Source organism: Rhinopithecus roxellana, chromosome 11 (assembly GCF_007565055.1).
Source record: "Rhinopithecus roxellana isolate Shanxi Qingling chromosome 11, ASM756505v1, whole genome shotgun sequence".
Taxonomy (NCBI): Eukaryota; Metazoa; Chordata; class Mammalia; order Primates; family Cercopithecidae; genus Rhinopithecus; species Rhinopithecus roxellana.
In genome coordinates this window covers 104,849,302-104,866,546 of record NC_044559.1, presented here as the reverse complement: position 1 = coordinate 104,866,546, position 17,245 = coordinate 104,849,302, and the positions used below count along the sequence as shown (strand labels likewise).

General features: G+C 44.1%; 1 protein-coding gene across 1 annotated transcript; it reads left to right on the top strand.

The window, feature by feature from the left end:
• The first annotated feature begins 139 nt into the window (after positions 1 to 139).
• On the top strand, positions 140 to 5,491 carry BAMBI (BMP and activin membrane bound inhibitor). The gene is made up of 3 exons (XM_010381402.2): positions 140 to 623; positions 3,977 to 4,264; positions 4,707 to 5,491. The coding sequence occupies exons 1-3, from the start codon at positions 548 to 550 to the stop codon at positions 5,123 to 5,125; spliced, it is 783 nt and encodes a 260-aa protein (XP_010379704.1). The 5' UTR covers positions 140 to 547; the 3' UTR covers positions 5,126 to 5,491.
• The last annotated feature ends 11,754 nt before the right edge of the window (positions 5,492 to 17,245 follow it).

Below are 17,245 nucleotides of genomic sequence, written 5' to 3'. Positions count from 1 at the left end.
AGCCGCCGGGCAGGTCCCTCCGCGCTCGCGTCTAGGCCCGCCCCCAGCTGCGGGGTGGATTGACAGGAGCCCGGTGGCCAATCGGACGCCGCGGGGCGGGGCCGCGCGGGCTGGGTCCCCTCGCAGGGCGCTATTTACGGCGCGGAGCCGGCGGGACCTGGGCTGGCGCAGGCGGGAGCTGAGGTGGCTGCGTTAGCGCGCTGGGGAACCCCTGCCCTCTTCGCGGAGAGTGGCTGCTAGCGGGGACTGAAGGCCGGGAGCCCACCCTGGCCCGCGTCGGTGCCCGGGGCTAGCGTGCGGCCCTAGAGTCGAGTGGGGCAAGGGAGCCGGTGGCCGCCGAGGCGGGACCGGGAAACTTTTCTGGGCTCCTAGGCGCGCTCTGTAGCCGCGCTCCATGCTCCGGCCGCGGTCCGAACCCCAGACCCGCCGCTGACGGCGCCCTCCGCTCCGGGCAGGGCCCATGCCCTGCGCGCTCCGGGGGTAGTAGGCTGCCGCCGAGCCGGGGCTCCGGGAGCCGGCGGGGGCGCCGCGGCTGTGCGGGGCGTCAATGGATCGCCACTCCAGCTACATCTTCATCTGGCTGCAGCTGGAGCTCTGCGCCATGGCCGTGCTGCTCACCAAAGGTGGGTGCTGGGGGCTCAAGGGGCCCGGGGTCCCGTACCCGCCGCGGGGTTTTGGAGCGGGCTGCAGAGGCTTTGTTAGCGGTGGGCGAGGCTCCCTCCCGCGCCGAAGCCGCAGGTCGCGACAAGTTACTGTGTTCTTAGAAGTCGCGGCGGTGGCCTGGCGCGTGGATGCAGACTGCGATCTCAGGGCAGTCGGTGATCAGAGGGTCCTCCTGGCTCTGCCTGCGGGGAGTGGCGCGTTTGCAGCCCAGCGGGGAGCGAGGCCGGAGTCTCGGCTCGACGCCGCCGCCTCCTCACCCTGGGGGTCCAGGCGACCGGGAGGAATCGCAGACCCCGGCCCGTAGCTGCCGCGTGCTCGCAGTGTGTCTGTGTGAGTGCCTCAGGATGTATTTCTGTGCGTGTGTCTCTGACCCTCAGAGTGAATGCATTTGTGTCTCTCTGAGTGTTGTGTCACTGAATGTGTGTCTGAACCTTTGTATCACTCAGTGTATCTCTGAGTATGTCTCTGAATTTATCTCTGAATGCATTTCTGTGTCTCTTTCTCTGAGTCTTTGTGTCTCTGAATGTGTCTGAGTCTCTGTATTTCTCAATGTATCTCTGTGACTCTGAGTGTCTTTCTGAATGCATTTCTATGTCTGTCTCTAAGTGTCTTTGTGTCTCTGAATGTGTATGTGACTCTCTGTGTGTGTCTCTGCGTACATCTCTCTGAGTGTGTGCGAGCGAGTGTTCGGGTTTCCCTGGGAGTTAAGGTGTCAGAGGTGTGCAGGAGTGTGTGTTGTGTTGCTTTTCAGTAGCCGGGAGGAGTAGGCTCTGTCAGCGTCTCATTTCCTACTCACCTCATATTTTACAAACAGGACCAAAAAAAAAAAAAAAAAAAAAAAAAAAGGCAAAGGCAGCGGGTCAGTTCCTTCTTTCCTCTGCAGGCTTTCACCTTTTAGATAGAAATAATCCGAACTTCCTCTGAATTTCAAGGTTCCCCTCACCTCCCTGCTATGAAATCTACCTACTGTTCTGTGAACAGATAATTTTTTTTTTTTTAAGTAGGAAGCACTGTTTAGCCTTTGCACCCCCCTACTTCTCTCTAATTGCTATGTAGCAGGCATGAGGTTAAAGCATAAGCTAGCCCAGCAAGGATGATGTGCTACAGTATTTATTTATTTTGGAAGGAAGGGTGTAATTAACCCTAAATAACAGCCCTTGTAGCTTGCAGAGGGGAGCCTCCTGGCCCTATCAAAGGCGGGCAGAAAAGGGAGGGACTGAGGCTGACATGAAGTCACAGATACCGAAACTATGTGCCTGATAATGATATAATTAGGGGATCAGAGATTTCTGACGGCTGCGGACTTCAAAAGCTTTAAAAGAAGCCAGCAGTCTCTCCTGTAGCCATCTTGACTAAAGCAGACATTTTTGTTTAATCACTACATACAGTAACGAGAAGGGGGCAGAAACAGAAGGGCATTGTTCCACGGTTTCAAAATACCAGTCCCCTTTCTGGCCTTTTGCATGCCACAGGAAGAAACTTTATGAACGACAGAAATATAGTTTTAATACAGTGGTACAAAAGTCCATTCTGCTTGCTTAAAATGTGGCTCTAATTAAAAAAAAAAGTAGTTAGAACTTTCCCAGTTACCTGTCAAAATTTTATTAGGCTGTTTTTAGGTCATTGAAAATACAGTATTTTAAATAGGCTCTCATAAACATTTAAGCAGCATTTTACTTGTATTCAGTCTTCCTTTTCTGTAGAAGGTCTGAAACTAATAGGGTCAAAATGGGCTTTTAATCTGTTTTATTTATACTTTAAATCTGTATATGGAATTTGTCAAACTAGGAATATGTAGTCATCACCCCAGAAGGCTGGTGAGCTTTATGTGGAAAATAAAGTGAGCTTGGAGCGAGGAGGAGAAAGAGCAGAGAAGTGATTCTGCAAAGCGAGGTTCTTACTTGAAGCAGAGAAGAAACTTGGGCCCAACCGCAGGATGGGGAGTGCAGATTTAGGAGCGAGAACCCCAGCTTTGGACTGTTAGGGGTTGCTAAAGATCTGTGTTTAGTGGGCTGGTTTTTCTTAGAACGGAAGCATTGGCAGTGTCTGGTGAAAGCAGAGCATACCTTACCGCCATACCGTGGTCTGGAATTTGGACAGATAATTAAATGAGACACCTTACTCGGCATTCAGAGAGAGGGGGAAGAAGAAAGGGAAGGGTGGGAAGAGGTTTGTAAAACAGCAGATCCTGGCGTTTAATTTCAGAGTGGAGGTTTCGGATCTTCAGACGGGAGACTGGAAGAGGCTTGTGCATTAGTTCAGTTTACTTGCTGTGGCATGTGACAGTCACCAGGGTCCACTAGGTGGATATCGTATTAGTGATAACTTTAAGACCCAGATTATTTCAACTAGAAACTGATATTAAAGCCTCCAGTCTTGCCCTGTGACAAAATGTGAACCGAGCCATGCAACTCACAAAATAAGTTTTTATAAAGGAAACTTTTAATCACTTCCTGTAGAAAATTTGAGGTTTCCTTAAGGATTTTTCATTCAACCAGCAGAGGATTTTCAGTTTCAATGTTTCCCCTTGTAGATCACATGTCAAATTACATGTAAAACTTGTGAGGAAGAGGAGGAGAAGTTAGCCTTGCAGTTTTATACTCACCCCACCTTTTATGACTTTCCATTTGGGCTGAAAGAAATTGACTTTGGCAAGCAAACCACTAATTGTAAACTGCCTAGTTCCTGTTTTACAATATACTGACTAAAAGCTCCTCTGCATGAAAAGATCTTTATAGGCAAAAAGTTTGCCTTTTCTAGAGAGGTTGCAAATAGCTGCCTAGTTTCATAGTTTTAAAACCTCCTGACCTGGGCAATTTCTAGATTGTTGTGTTTCTAGTTAATAACTTTATAAGGTGTTAGCTAAAGCTCTTAACTCTTGGCACAGTCCTGTGGGATAGTAAACAATTCAGTAGTTCCGATCAAATATTTATACTGACAAAATCAAAAAGCCTAGCATTTTATGTTGTATGGTCATGTAGGATTAAAATGCATAAATAACGTGATTTACATTATGGTAGGAGAAATTATACTCATTACTATTTCCTTCAAAAAGCAAGTTTTTTAAAAATGACTCTCTAAACTCCTCAGAAACCTGCTATTGGGATTACTACATTGCCAAAATTACATTTAACTGGATTGAAACTTACCTACTGGCTGCAGGGAAGGGCTTCTCCAGGCTCCATGGACTGGAGCCCTGAGCTTGGATGATGTAAAAGTTCGTGCCTTTGAATATGGGATTTAGCAGCTGCCTAAATAGTTGCTTTATCTGGTTTCTGGAGCAGAGTTTGACGTGATTTCTCATTGTTTTCAGGTGAAATTCGATGCTACTGTGATGCTGCCCACTGTGTAGCCACTGGTTATATGTGTAAATCTGAGCTCAGCGCCTGCTTCTCTAGACTTCTTGATCCTCAGAACTCAAATTCCCCACTCACCCATGGCTGCCTGGACTCTCTTGCAAGCACGGCAGACATCTGCCAAGCCAAACAGGCCCGAAACCACTCTGGCACCACCATGCCCACATTGGAATGCTGTCATGAAGACATGTGCAATTACAGAGGACTGCACGATGTTCTCTCTCCTCCCAAGGGTGAGGCCTCAGGTAGGTAGAAGCCGTTTCTAACCAGAATCCCTGCCTGATCTAGAGACTTGTGACAGCCACGACTTCGTGTGTCTGCTATTGATTTTGTTGTTAATGTAATTAGAGACACCAGAGGGAGAAGCCTGGCTGGATACAAAGATGCAGTCTTGATTGAGTGGCTTTTATGTCTGCTTGAGCATTAGATGTCTGTCTACATAATAGGTTTTGCCTGTTTTTTCAACATTTTGAAGACATTAAAAGGCCATTACATCTCAGTAATGACAGTCTGTAAACAAATGCGTTTGTAAGCTTCTTTAGATAGTTTTGCAGTATTTTCTAAATATCGTTGATTTAATTGTAAGCTTCTTTTTAATGGAATTCCTGGATAAAATGAATTGATGATTATGAATATCCCTAGGAGGAGTTAACATGGAGTTTGATCATTTTCTTTGTACTCCTTTAGGACAAGGAAACAGGTATCAGCATGATGGTAGCAGAAACCTTATCACCAAGGTGCAGGAGCTGACTTCTTCCAAAGAGTTGTGGTTCCGGGCCGCAGTCATTGCTGTGCCCATTGCTGGAGGGCTGATTTTAGTGTTGCTTGTTATGTTGGCCCTGAGGATGCTTAGAAGTGAAAACAAGAGGCTGCAGGATCAGCGGCAACAGATGCTCTCCCGTTTGCACTACAGCTTTCACGGACACCATTCCAAGAAGGGGCAGGTTGCAAAGTTAGACTTGGAATGCATGGTGCCGGTCAGTGGGCACGAGAACTGCTGTCTGACCTGTGATAAAATGAGACAAGCAGACCTCAGCAATGATAAGATCCTCTCGCTCGTTCACTGGGGCATGTACAGTGGGCACGGGAAGCTGGAATTCGTATGACCCAGTCTTATCTGAACTACACTTCTTGAACGCTTGAAGGCCTTTTGAGTTCTGCTGGACAGGAGCACTTTATCTGAAAACAAACTCATTTAATCATCTTTGAGAGACAAAATGACCTCTGCAAACAGAATCTTGGATATTTCTTCTGAAGGATTATTTGCACAGACTTAAATACAGTCAAATGTGTTATTTGCTTTAAAATTATAGAAAGCAAAGAGAAGACTTTGTACACACTGTCACCAGGGTTATTTGCATCCGAGGGAGATGGAATTGAGTACCTAAATAAACAAAAATGTGCCCTATGTAAGCTTCTACATCTTGATTTATTGTAAAGATTTAAAAGAAATATATATATTTTGTCTGAAAGTTAATAGTGTCTTCCATAAATTTAACTGGGAAGCGTGAGACAGTACATGTTAATTATACTAATGGCCATTTGCTGTTCCTCACTTGTTCTCAACTCCAGGATGTGGCTTGATGGTTTTTTTTTTCTCTTTTCTTTTTTTAAACAAGACCAAGATCTTGCTTATTCTTCCACGTGCCTGTGTAATCTTACAGTGTGGAGTTTCTAAATGTATACTGACCATCTTTTAGTGTCTTACCCACATTTCTGGTTATAGGATAAGTCTGCTTTCATCTAAGAAGGAGATCTGAAATTTGTTTGTACCAGGTCAGATATGATTGATGAATTTCTAGAGTTGACTTAGCAAAGGTCATTTTGATCCAGGTGTTCTGGAATACCTTTTCCAGTGTGTCTACCTCCACCCAAAAAAGAAAAAAAACCCAACTAAACAAAACTTTTTTTTGTTCAAGTTAGTCACTGTCTCCTTTTACTGTTGATTAATTGGCCAGTTTATTTTGTCCTAAGCCAAATTTAGTATTTTGGCTCCCCAGTTAGCCGAACCCTACTGTACAACACTCTTAATTTTAAACCTTGCGCTTCAACAGTGTGATGCTTTTTTTTTTTTTAACTTCCTCCTTAGAAAGGTTTTCTGTAGTGAACATGATATACCAGTTAATTTAAATAACTGCTACTAGGTTTCCTCCTCCCAAATGATCCTTTAGGTAACCAAATAGAACATTGGCTTTTGCCAGTAACACAGCTAGGAAACGTTTCCTCCTATGAGACTTTCGGTCCTGGTAACATTGCCCAGCCTGAATTTAAACGTATGACTTACTTGTGTACTTCCCCTGCCCCCAGTGGATCTTTCTTATTTTAAATGTGAGAATAATATGCCATGGAGAGTATCTTCTCAATTCCTTTGTATATTTGAAATTTTTGCTTAAAAGTTAACATGTAGGCCAGTTGTGGTGGCTCACACCTGTAATCCTAGCACTTTGGGAGGCCGAGGCAGGTGGATCACAAGGTAAGGAGTTAGAGACCAGCCTGGCCAATATAGTGAAACCCCGTTTCTACTAAAAATACAAAAATTAGCTGGGCATGGTGGCGTGCATCTGTAGTCCCAGCTACTCAGGAGGCTTAGGCAGGAGAATTGCTTGAACCTGGGAGGTGGAGGTTGTGGTGAGCTGAGATTGTGCTACTGCACTCCAGTCTGGGCAACAGTGCTAGACTCTGTCTCAAAAAAAAAAAAAAAAAAAGAAACAACCTACAGCCTGCATATTTGAGTATGGGGGTTTTCTTTTATTAATATTAATTGACCACCTGCCCTACAAAACTAGGCTGTGGAATAAACATTTTAATAAAAGCATTCATACTGTCCCTTTTAAGATGAACAGCTCTTGCATGCATGCCTTATGTTTTATAAAAGATGTTATTAAGCTTTATGTATGTCAGTTTTTGAGGAACCCGAAGAATTGTTGAACCCAACCCTTCAAACCTGTCAAGAGAATTGATCAAAGTTGTTCGTTGGTGAAATTTCCACCCTCACCTCCACCTCTGGCTCTTGTTTTTTTTTTTTTTTTTTTTTTTTTTTTGAGTCTCACTGTCACCCAGGCTGGAGTCTGGTGGCGCCATCCATATCACGACAACCTCCACCCCTTTCCCCACACCCACCGTGCCCCTCCTCCACCGCCCCACCCCCCTACAATGTTCCAGCAGTTCTCCTGCCTCAGCCTCTGAAGTAGCTGGGATTATAGGCACCCACCACCATGCCCAGCTAATTTTTGTATTTTTAGTAGAGACAGGGTTTTCACCATGTTGGCCAGGCTGGTCTCAAACTCCTGACCTCAAGTGATCCTCCTGCCTCAGCCTCCTAAAGTGCTGGGATTAAGGTGTGAGCCACTCTGCCCAGCCCCACTCTGGCTCTTGATCACATTATAGTAGTTTGTAGTTTGGAGATTAAAGGACTTCTTGCTCCTTGTACTTTCTCATTTCACGTATGCCATTATGCAAGCTCTGCAATTCTTCAAGTGGCCCGTTTTTGTATCTGTTATGTGTAGTCGAAATTTCTTTTCTCTGCTTGCCCTGATGAGGGTCTGTTCACCTCATTTCTTGTAAGTACAGGTTAACTAGGAACTCCGCAATTCTTTAGGAGATAAAACAATGAAGGATTTAAAGTCATGTGCTTTGAAACACTTTGAAATCAGTGAACCCCTTCCTCCCAGAGAGGCCTGTGTCTGGGCTGATGTTACCACAAACTTCATGAACGATGCATGCACAGCCTCTCCACTTGATCTTGTGCCTTTGTTCTTCCTATTGTATATTCACGAGGCTGTTTGCAGCTCCCTGTACTGTGGGGAGGTGGCACTGTGCCCATGGCCTCTCAGAGTTTTCTGGGGCTCAGCTTTTAGCCACATAATAGGCCAGCCCTGCCCCGTTTCCTAAAAAAAATCCTCTCCGTTTTGATCCTCATTTAGTTTTTACACATGTCCTCACTGCCAATCTTAAAGTCAGGCCCGCACATAAAGTCAGATCCGCCTTCTTATGAAAATATTGCCAGCACCTCAACTTTGGATGTAACTAAAAACTACCTATAGATTTCACTTTTGCTTCCCTGTGAGAGTGTGGAAGTTGCCGGGAGCCAGAGATAAGGACTAAGATAAGGTCCAGAGTCTACCTGATTCAGTGATGTCAGAAATGGTGGTGGTGACTGGTTTGTTTTTCCGTCTTCGAGATGTTTACTGTCACTTTGAGGTGTCACAAGGCCAGGCTAACCAGGAACAACCCTTGCTTAATATTGTCATAGAACTCCCCCCAAAACGAATCTTCCTTTCTGAGTGGAAATTTGCCCAAACTAGAGACGTGGGACCAAATTTGCCAACATGATTTTGTATCGACAACTCCTTACATTCTACCACTATTGAAAAAATTGATCTGTGCATGGTTGTGTCTTTTATGTTATTTTTTTTTCCTTTTATTTTGAATGGCTTAGAGGCTTCCTAGAAATGGACTGGTGTGTCTCTAATTTCTGCTGAACTGATTTTATTAGAAACACTACACCATTGGGGGTTTGACCTTATAAAATACCAAACATGTCTGCTTTAGAAAATCACAAAGCTTTCCTCTGAAGGGCTCATAAATCTGGTTTCAATATGGGTTGATTATAGGCTAAAAGCTTGAAAGCAGTGGCATCTAGTATCATGACTCGGGAACTGGCTTTTTTGGGGCCAGGATAGCTTTTTATTCCCTTACAACCTCTAATTGGTCCTCTTCTCTGCCTCTCAGCCCAAATGTCTTTAAACCTCCACAGCTGTGGGAACTTGGGCAAATTATGTCAGCTCTTTGAATATTCAGTTTTGTTGCCTGTGGAATGGGGCCCATAGTAAAGCCTTGTAGGATTATCGTGAAGAGACATTGTAGCTATTTTCATTAATATACACAACAGTCTTGTATTAACTGCCCCCACATAATATTCCTTAAAATCTGAGAACTTGTGCCCATTATTTGTATTGTACATTAAAATTACTTTTTAATGTTTAAGATCTTTGCATACTTGAGACTTGCAGACCTGCCAGTCAGCTGCAGACAGGATTTAGCATTTTAAATATTCATTTTCAGTGTATTATTTTCGGCCTCTCATGTCTATTAAATAGGTTCATTTGTAATTGTTTCCTTCTGGAATAATACAGATGGCTACTGATGAGAATGTTTTAATCATATAAACTTACTTCAACTTCTAGGCTGGTTGATAGAATGAAGTTCCCTTGGAGTTTCAGCTGCTCTGAATGGTCAATCCATTGAGAAAATCAATCGATTTGATAGGTAGCAGATAATGTGTCCATATTGTTTGCGTGGCTTATGTCGAAATTGGTACATTCTCAATAATTGATTCTCAATGCCACAATCTATTACAACCTACCCCACGGGTGCTCCCAACAAAATACAAATACTTCCAGAACTAGTTTTTAGAACTTTGTGAATTTGGAACTGGAGGAGCTAGTTAAAAATCATTTAATTACCCTGGATGAAATTAATTTAGTTACTCTGTGGGTCACAGTTATAATAAAAAAATTAAATGCTCCAGATACCAACATTTATAACAGAAAAATTGACTGCTCCAGATACCAACGGACTCCCCTTCCCTCTACCCAATTCATTCTGTCAATATGACTATCTGCTACCTTAAAAAAGCAGATTATTGCTTTTTTTTTTGGGAGTTAGAGATCCCATAGAATGACAAAATTCAACTCTCAAATTTTGGCACTCTTTATTTGGAGTACGGTTTACACTCGGGACATGTCCTTGTCAATCTGCTAACATTGCATCGTTTTGCAGCGTGGTGGTGTAATTCATTTGTCTGCCATTCCAGGAATTTGAGGATAGAATCAAGAAGGTGGCAGAGCTGAGATGAACCAGTTGGGGTTTACTCCTTCCAGCAAGGCAGCAATTTTCCAAGGGATGTGCTTGTTTAGAGTTTCAAAGTATTTATTGCTAGGGAAGGTCTACCAGCCAAACTTCTGCAAACTTTTCCCATTCTTTGAATATGAAAAGGGTAACAGGAAAGGCATTGATAAGCAATCTGGGGAGATACCTTGGGTAAGCAGTGAGATAGTATCTCAAGGCATTTGTCATTCCTCAAGACTTTTAGGACATTCCTTCTATCTAGGAGCTAATGGCCAGCTGACCTCTCCCGGGCAATTTCAAATGGTGTTTAGCTCCCGGTATCTTGCAGATTAGATTGATGTTGGACTAAGTCTGAATAGAACTCAGGAAAGATCAGCTGAAAACTATGCATGCTGTGTGTGTGTGTGTGTGTGTGTGTGTGTGTGTGTATGCGCGTGTGTGTTTGTATGCCATGTTAATTGAATAGACTTCGTAATCCTGGAATAATTTTACATTTAACAGTTTTCAAGGCGTTGCATAAGTAGTTTGGAACTTGCGAGAAGTCAGCAATTTGTTTTTAGACACGTGAAGACTAAGTTAGTTGTGATGAATTAATAAACTCAGAGGCTGTTGTGTCAATTCACTCTGAAAGATCTCGCATTACAAACCTAATGGAACAAAAATTGTTTTAGCAGTTAAAACCAAGAGAAATACAAAAAGCTCTTTATCCCTGCTTTCTTCCCCTTGGAATTTCCCTAGGGAGCTGATGAGGACAGTGGAAAAACACCACACTTCTCAAAGCAAGTTTCTTACTTTTTAAGTGTTACAAGTTCACGGCAGAGTGTTTTTTTCCCCCTAAATTTAGTGGATGTGGTTTTGATACCATTGCTTTAATTCACGGTTGCCTTGGCAAATGAGGGCATTTCTCACCTAAGTTTAGGGATGAAACTGTGAACTACCCGTGGGAAGGAGCCGTGATCAATAACCTTTGGACATATCCAAAATCCAAGGGAGAGAATTAGATGAAGGACAGATTAAGGCCTTTTGTTTTCAGGCACCTGTTTCTGGTTTTTAGTAAATAAATGTTGTCTTTCTCTTTTATTTCTCTATCCTAACTGATTGTTTTACAGATTTATAATTTTTGTACGGAAAGCCTAAATGAAAACAAATTGCTAGTGAAGGAAGTTGAGAAAAAATTCCAATGGGCCTGAACATTTTTTTTTTTTGGAGACGGAGTCTCGCTCTGCCGCCCAGGCTGGAGTGCAGTGGCCGGATCTCAGCTCACTGCAAGCTCTGCCTCCCGGGTTTATGCCATTCTCCTGCCTCAGCCTCCCGAGTAGTTGGGACTACAGGCGCCCACCACCTCGCCTGGCTAGTTTTTTGTATTTTTTAGTAGAGACGGGGTTTCACCGTATTAGTCAGGATGGTCTCGATCTCCTGACCTCGTGATCCGCCAGTCTCGGCCTCCCAAAGTGCTGGGATTACAGGCTTGAGCCACCGCGCCCGGCACGGGCCTAAACATTAACGAAACATTGCTAAGGTCAAATATCTGAGTCTACTTTTTATATTTGGTGCAGGCTCTAAGCTCATTTAAGGACACTAATTCTCACCCAGAATTTTATCACTATTCTCTTTTGAACTAAGAGTTGTACTTTCATTTTAGTATTTAAAGATAAGCCCAAGTTTTCACCATTGTCTCTCCAAGGAGTTAAGAACAAGCCACTGAGAGTTTTGTTGCTCAAAAAGGTTGAGAACCTGGAATGCGCTACCTGATTTAGTATTTCATCCTCAGTGGCTTGATAGGCCCTGCTACACCAGGGCAACTCTAGCAAATTCTCTTTTCTTCTCATGGAAATGAACCTCTGCCCAGAGGCTGTAATAAAAGCAAAAAATAGCTCGCTGTGTCTTTCATTCAAGGACACACCAAGTTATGGATTCCCTTCCCTTCACAAACACTTAGCATCTTCATGAAGAGTTTACCTTTAACTTCAAAATCCAAATAGCTCTTGTGAATCCATTGCGGTTTCATAATTTAGGCTTTTATATGTTTCTTTTTTTTTTTTTTGAGACAGAGTTTCATTCTTGTTGCCCAGGCTGGAATGCAATGGCACGATCTCGGCTCACCGCAACCTCCGCCTCCCAGGTTTGAGCGATTATCCTGCCTCAAACTCCCGAGGAGCTGGGATGACAGGCATGTGCCACCACGCCCGGCTAATTTTATATTGTTAGTAGAGACAGGGTTTCTCCATGTTGGTCAGGCTGGTCCCGAACTCCTGATCTCAGGTGATCCCCCCGCCTCGGCCTCTCAAAGCGCTGAGATTACAGGCATGAACCACCACATCCAGCCTATATTTATTTTATCACATTATTATACAGTGTTCTTTTACAAAAATTACTTATTTTCGTAAGCCCAGCCTGTAGGTCAGGCTGTAGTGCACTGGTGGGATCATAGCTCACTGTAGCCTTGAACTCCTGGACTCAGTGATCCTCCTGCTTCAGCCTCCAAGTAGCTGGGACTACAGGCATATGCCACTACGCCTGGCCTTTTGTCATTTTTTTGGTAGAAGTGGAGTCTCCAGGTTGGTCTCAAACTCCTGGGCTCCAGCAATCCTCCCGCCTCAGCTTCCTGAGCAACTGGGAGTACAGCTGTGCACCACCATGCGCAGCTAATTAAAACAATTTTTTGTAGAGATGAGGCTCTCACTCTGATGTCCGCCCTGGTCTCAAACTCCTGGCCTCAAGTGAACCTCCCTCCATAGCCTCCCAAAGTGCAAAGATAAATTTTGAAAAAAGAATGTATATGTTGGGCAGGGGTGGCAGGAGCGGGAGGGAAGGGAAGGTCATTCTTGACTTCAAAATCCTTTTACAGTATTTTTTCTAGTTTCCTGTGTTCCATTTATTTATTTATTTAAAAATATTATACATATCTTTATATTTTCTGAGTCCTGGCTCAAACCGGTATCAACCTGCTTCCTGCTTTTTTTTTAACGTTGTAGATTTTAAAAAATTGATACACAATAGATGTACATATTTTGGGGAGCATATGTGATAATACATTCATATAATTTATACAGATCAAAGCAGTATAATTGGGTATCTATCACTTTAAATATTTGTCTTTGTTGTATACTAGAAACATCTGAATTATTCTCTTCTAGTTATTTTGAAATATATAATAGATTACTGTAAACTATAGTCACCCCACTGATCTGTCAAACACTAAATCTTATTTTTTTTTTTTATCAAACTATCTATTGGTACCTACTAATCAAGCTCTCTTCATCCCTCTCCAGTGGTGCTTACTAAAAATTGAATAAATGTGGGAAAGAGAAAATCTCCCTCTTTAAAAGCAACACTGTTGTGGACATTTTAAAATGCAAACGTTTTGGCTGGAAGTCAGAAATCTCATTCTCTCTGCTAAACCTGGTGTAGCATTTATCACGCTTGAAGTGGAGGCATCTGGTCACCAATTTCACAGCCTGGACAGAGCAAGAAGGTGCGGCTGGTTTAGGAGGCGGCCTGCGGGGGTGATCAGGATCGTCTGTCCATCTGGGCTTGGTAAATGTCAAGGGTCATTTCCCTGTCCTGACACTTGATTGTGAAGCAGGTTGTGAGGTAGTTCTTTCAAGGCACTGGGTTGTGACAATCACCATAGTTGGACAATAAAACCCGAACATCCTTCACCATCTCCTTTAACAATGGGAGGTTGTTTGTTGGCATTTGTATGCAAATTGGCATGAGTAACTAACAGGTTGCTTTGAAATCTCAATTTGTTTATCCCAACCTGGGAAGTCTGACCTTTTCTTCAGAGGCAGATTTATGGAGCTATTTTTCATGGCTCTCAGCAATGAATTGGGTTCAACAGGGTCGCCAGGATTTTCATTAACTCAAGTAGGCTTCAGAAGCAGAAGAGCTCTGCTGGTTCCCTGGACTGACACAGACAGTGGTGACCGATTGCGAAGCCACTCACCACGTCCTGCAGTTCCTCTAGGGCTCTGCTGGCTAGTCCTGAGCATGTGACAGGGGGAAAAAGAAAACCCTTTCTTCAGAATATTCATACACAAATACCTCATCTGGAGAAAAATACATTGATCATTTTTTTTGGTCTTCCCGTTTCTTCTGGAAAGTCACACCTTTGCACCTGGCCTAAAGAAGAACCTGCCCTTTTTTCTGAAGCTTTTTCTGAAAGTGCTTATCCTAATTTCTTTCTTATTTTTTTCTTTTTGAGACAGGATCTCCCTCTATTGCCCAGGCTGGAGTGCAGTGATGCGATCTTGGCTCACTGCAGCCTCAACCTTCTAGGCTGAAGCCATCCTCACACCTCACTCTTATGAGTAGCTGGGACTACAGGTGTGCACCACCACACTCAGCTAATTTTAAACAATTTTTTGTAGAGATGGGGAGTCTCACTATGTTGCCCAGGTTGATCTCAAATTCCTGGGCTCAAGTGATCCTTCCACCTTGGCCTCCCAATGTGCTGGGATTATAGGTGTGTGCTACCACACCTAGCCCACATCCTGATGTTTTTATAAGCCTTCATAGCTGTGATATGGTTTGGCTCTATGTCCCCACCCATTTCTCATGTCAAATTGTAATCCCCACCTGTCAGCGAGGGACCTGGTAGAAGGTGATTGTATCATGGGGGTGGATTTCCCCCTTGCTGTTCTCATGATAGTGAGTGAGTTCTCACGAGATCTGGTTATTTAAAAGTGTGTGGCACCTCTCCCTCTCTCTCCCTCCCTCTCTCTCCCTCTCCCTACCTCCTCCTCCCTCCCATTCCCTATCTAAAAGTGTGTGGCACCTCTCTCTCCCTCCCTCTCTCCCTTCCTCCCCCTCCCTCTCTCTTTCCCTCTTCCCCTCTCTCCCCCTCTCCATCCTCCTCTCTCTCCACCCCCTCTCTCCCTCTCCCTCCCTCTCTCCCTCCCTCTGTCTCTGTCTCTGTCTCTGTGTCTCTCTCTCTCTCTTTCTCTCTGTCTCTGTCTCTCTCTCTTTCTCTCTGTCTCTGTCTCTCTCTCTTTCTCTCTGTCTCTGTCTCTCTCTCTTTCTCTCTCTCTGTCTCTCTCTCTCTCTCTCGCCACCATGAGAAGAAAGTGCTTGCTTCCCCTTCACTGTCTGCCTTGATTTTACATAAGTTTCCTGAGGCCTCCAAGCCATGCTTCCTTTTAAGCCTGTGGAACTGAGTCAATTAAACCTCTTTTCTTCATAAATCCCCAGTCTCAAGTAGTTCTTTACAGCAGTGTGAGAATGAACTAAAACAAGCTGCTATGGATATGCATGGTTCCGGCCTCTGAGAGACCTGGGTTCAAGTTCAGACTTAGCCTGTTACTAGTGGTGTGATCTTGGGCTAATTAACCTCTCAACTTCCTCACTTACATAATGAAGGTAATAATACTATCAGCACTTTATTTTTTAAAGTTTTTATTTATTTATTTTTAGAGAAAGAGTCTTGCTCTGTTGCCCAGGCTGGAGTGCACTAGTGCAATCATGGCTCACTACAGCCTCGAACTCCCGGCTCAATTGATCCTCCCACCACAGCCTCCCAAGTAGCTGGAACTGCAGGTTTGTGCCACCACCCTGGGCTTTATTAGTGTTTTGGGTTGTTGTGAGGATTAAATGATATAATACAAATAAAGATTTAGCACAGTTCCTAAAAACACTATGAAAGTTAGCCATTCCTATTAAGTGTCATTCCTTCACGAGCCCTCACAATGCCTAGGAAACACACACAGATGATAGAGGTCACCACGCTGACTCTACAAATGGAAGAGCTGGACTTCAGGTAGACCCAAAGATCCAGGCCGGGCGCAATGGCTCACCTGTCATCTCAGCATTTTTGGGAGGCCGAGGTGGGTGGATCACCTGAGGTCAGGAGTTCGAGACCAGCCTGGCCAACATGGTGAAACCCCGTCTCTACTAAGCACAACAAAAAGATTAGCTAGGCGTGGTGACACGTGCCTGTAATCCCAGCTACTTGGGAGGCTGAGGCTGGAGAATCGCTTGAACTGGAGAGGTGGAGGTTGCAGTGAGCCGAGATAATGCCACTGCACTGTAGCCTGGGCGACAGAGCGAGATTCTGTCTCAAAAAAAAAAAAAAAAAAAAAGATCCAGTGATGTTTAAGCTTTTTCATTTGTGAATGTGAGTGTCTTGAATTCACTTCAACTTTCCACAATTATATTTTGCTGAAGACAGTAGGAAAGTACTTAATTTTTATTTAAACATATTGAAACTACCATATCCCTTGCAGGAAAATGTTACGTATTAGGAACAGTTACGACGTGCGGTATCAGCACAGAACAGTTTAACACTCTTCAGGAAGGACATGCTATCTGCTCCATGTTACAACAGATACCTGTTTTTGCACATCCTATTAATGAATACACAGCTGTTGAGTGTGCTTGTTTGCTCTGCTGATGGGGCCAAGTCACGGTTCCAAGCGACAGCTGTGCCTGGAGCACAGGTGGTATGCGCTCCTGGCATTGCCACTGTCTTTCTGCTTGGGGGTCCAGGTGAAGGGCTGGCAAAGTTTGTCTCACAGGGAGGAAAGAGGCAAATTAAAATTTTGTCCCAGGCCGGGAGTGGTGGCTCACGCCTGTAATCCCAGCACTTTGGGAGGCTGAGGCAAGTGGATTGCTTGAGCCCAGGAGTTGGAGACCAGCCTAGGCAACATGGTGAAACCCCATCTATACAAAAAAAAATTAAAAATTAGCTAGGCATGGTGGTGCATGCCTGTGGTCTCAGTTGCTCAGGAGGCTGAGGTAGGAGGATTGCTTGGACCTGAGAGATGGAGGCTGCAGTGAGATATGATGGTGCCACTGCTCTCCCTCCTGAGCAACAGAGCGAGATCTTGTCTTAAATTTGTTGTTGTTGTTGTTTTTCTAGAGCATGCTTGTAATTCATAAACCGAGTGAGGTCTGTTTTCATGAGAATCTGGGCTTGTAAGAAACTTGCCGGACTAGCCGGGCATGGTGGCTCATGCCTGTAATCCTAGCACTTTGGGAGGCTGAGGCAGGTGGATCACCTGAGGTCAGGAGTTTGAGACCAGCCTGGCCAACATGGTGAAATCCTGTCTCTAGTAAAAAGTATAGAAATTAGCTGGGTGTTGTGGCATGTGCCTATAATCCTAGCTACTTGGGAGGCTGAGGTGGGATAATTGCTTGAACCCGGGAGGTGGAGTCTGCATTGAGCCAAGACCGTGCCACTGCACTCCAGCCTGGGCAACAGAGCAAGATGCTGTCTCAAAAAAAAAAAAAAAAAAAATTGCTGGACTAAAACCACAATACAGCTTTAACAATCGTAGTATAAATCATAAACCCAACACCTAGTCATTTATTGTTCCTTACTAAGAAATGCTGGAGCTGGGCACAGTGGTTCACACCTATAATCCCAACACTTTGGG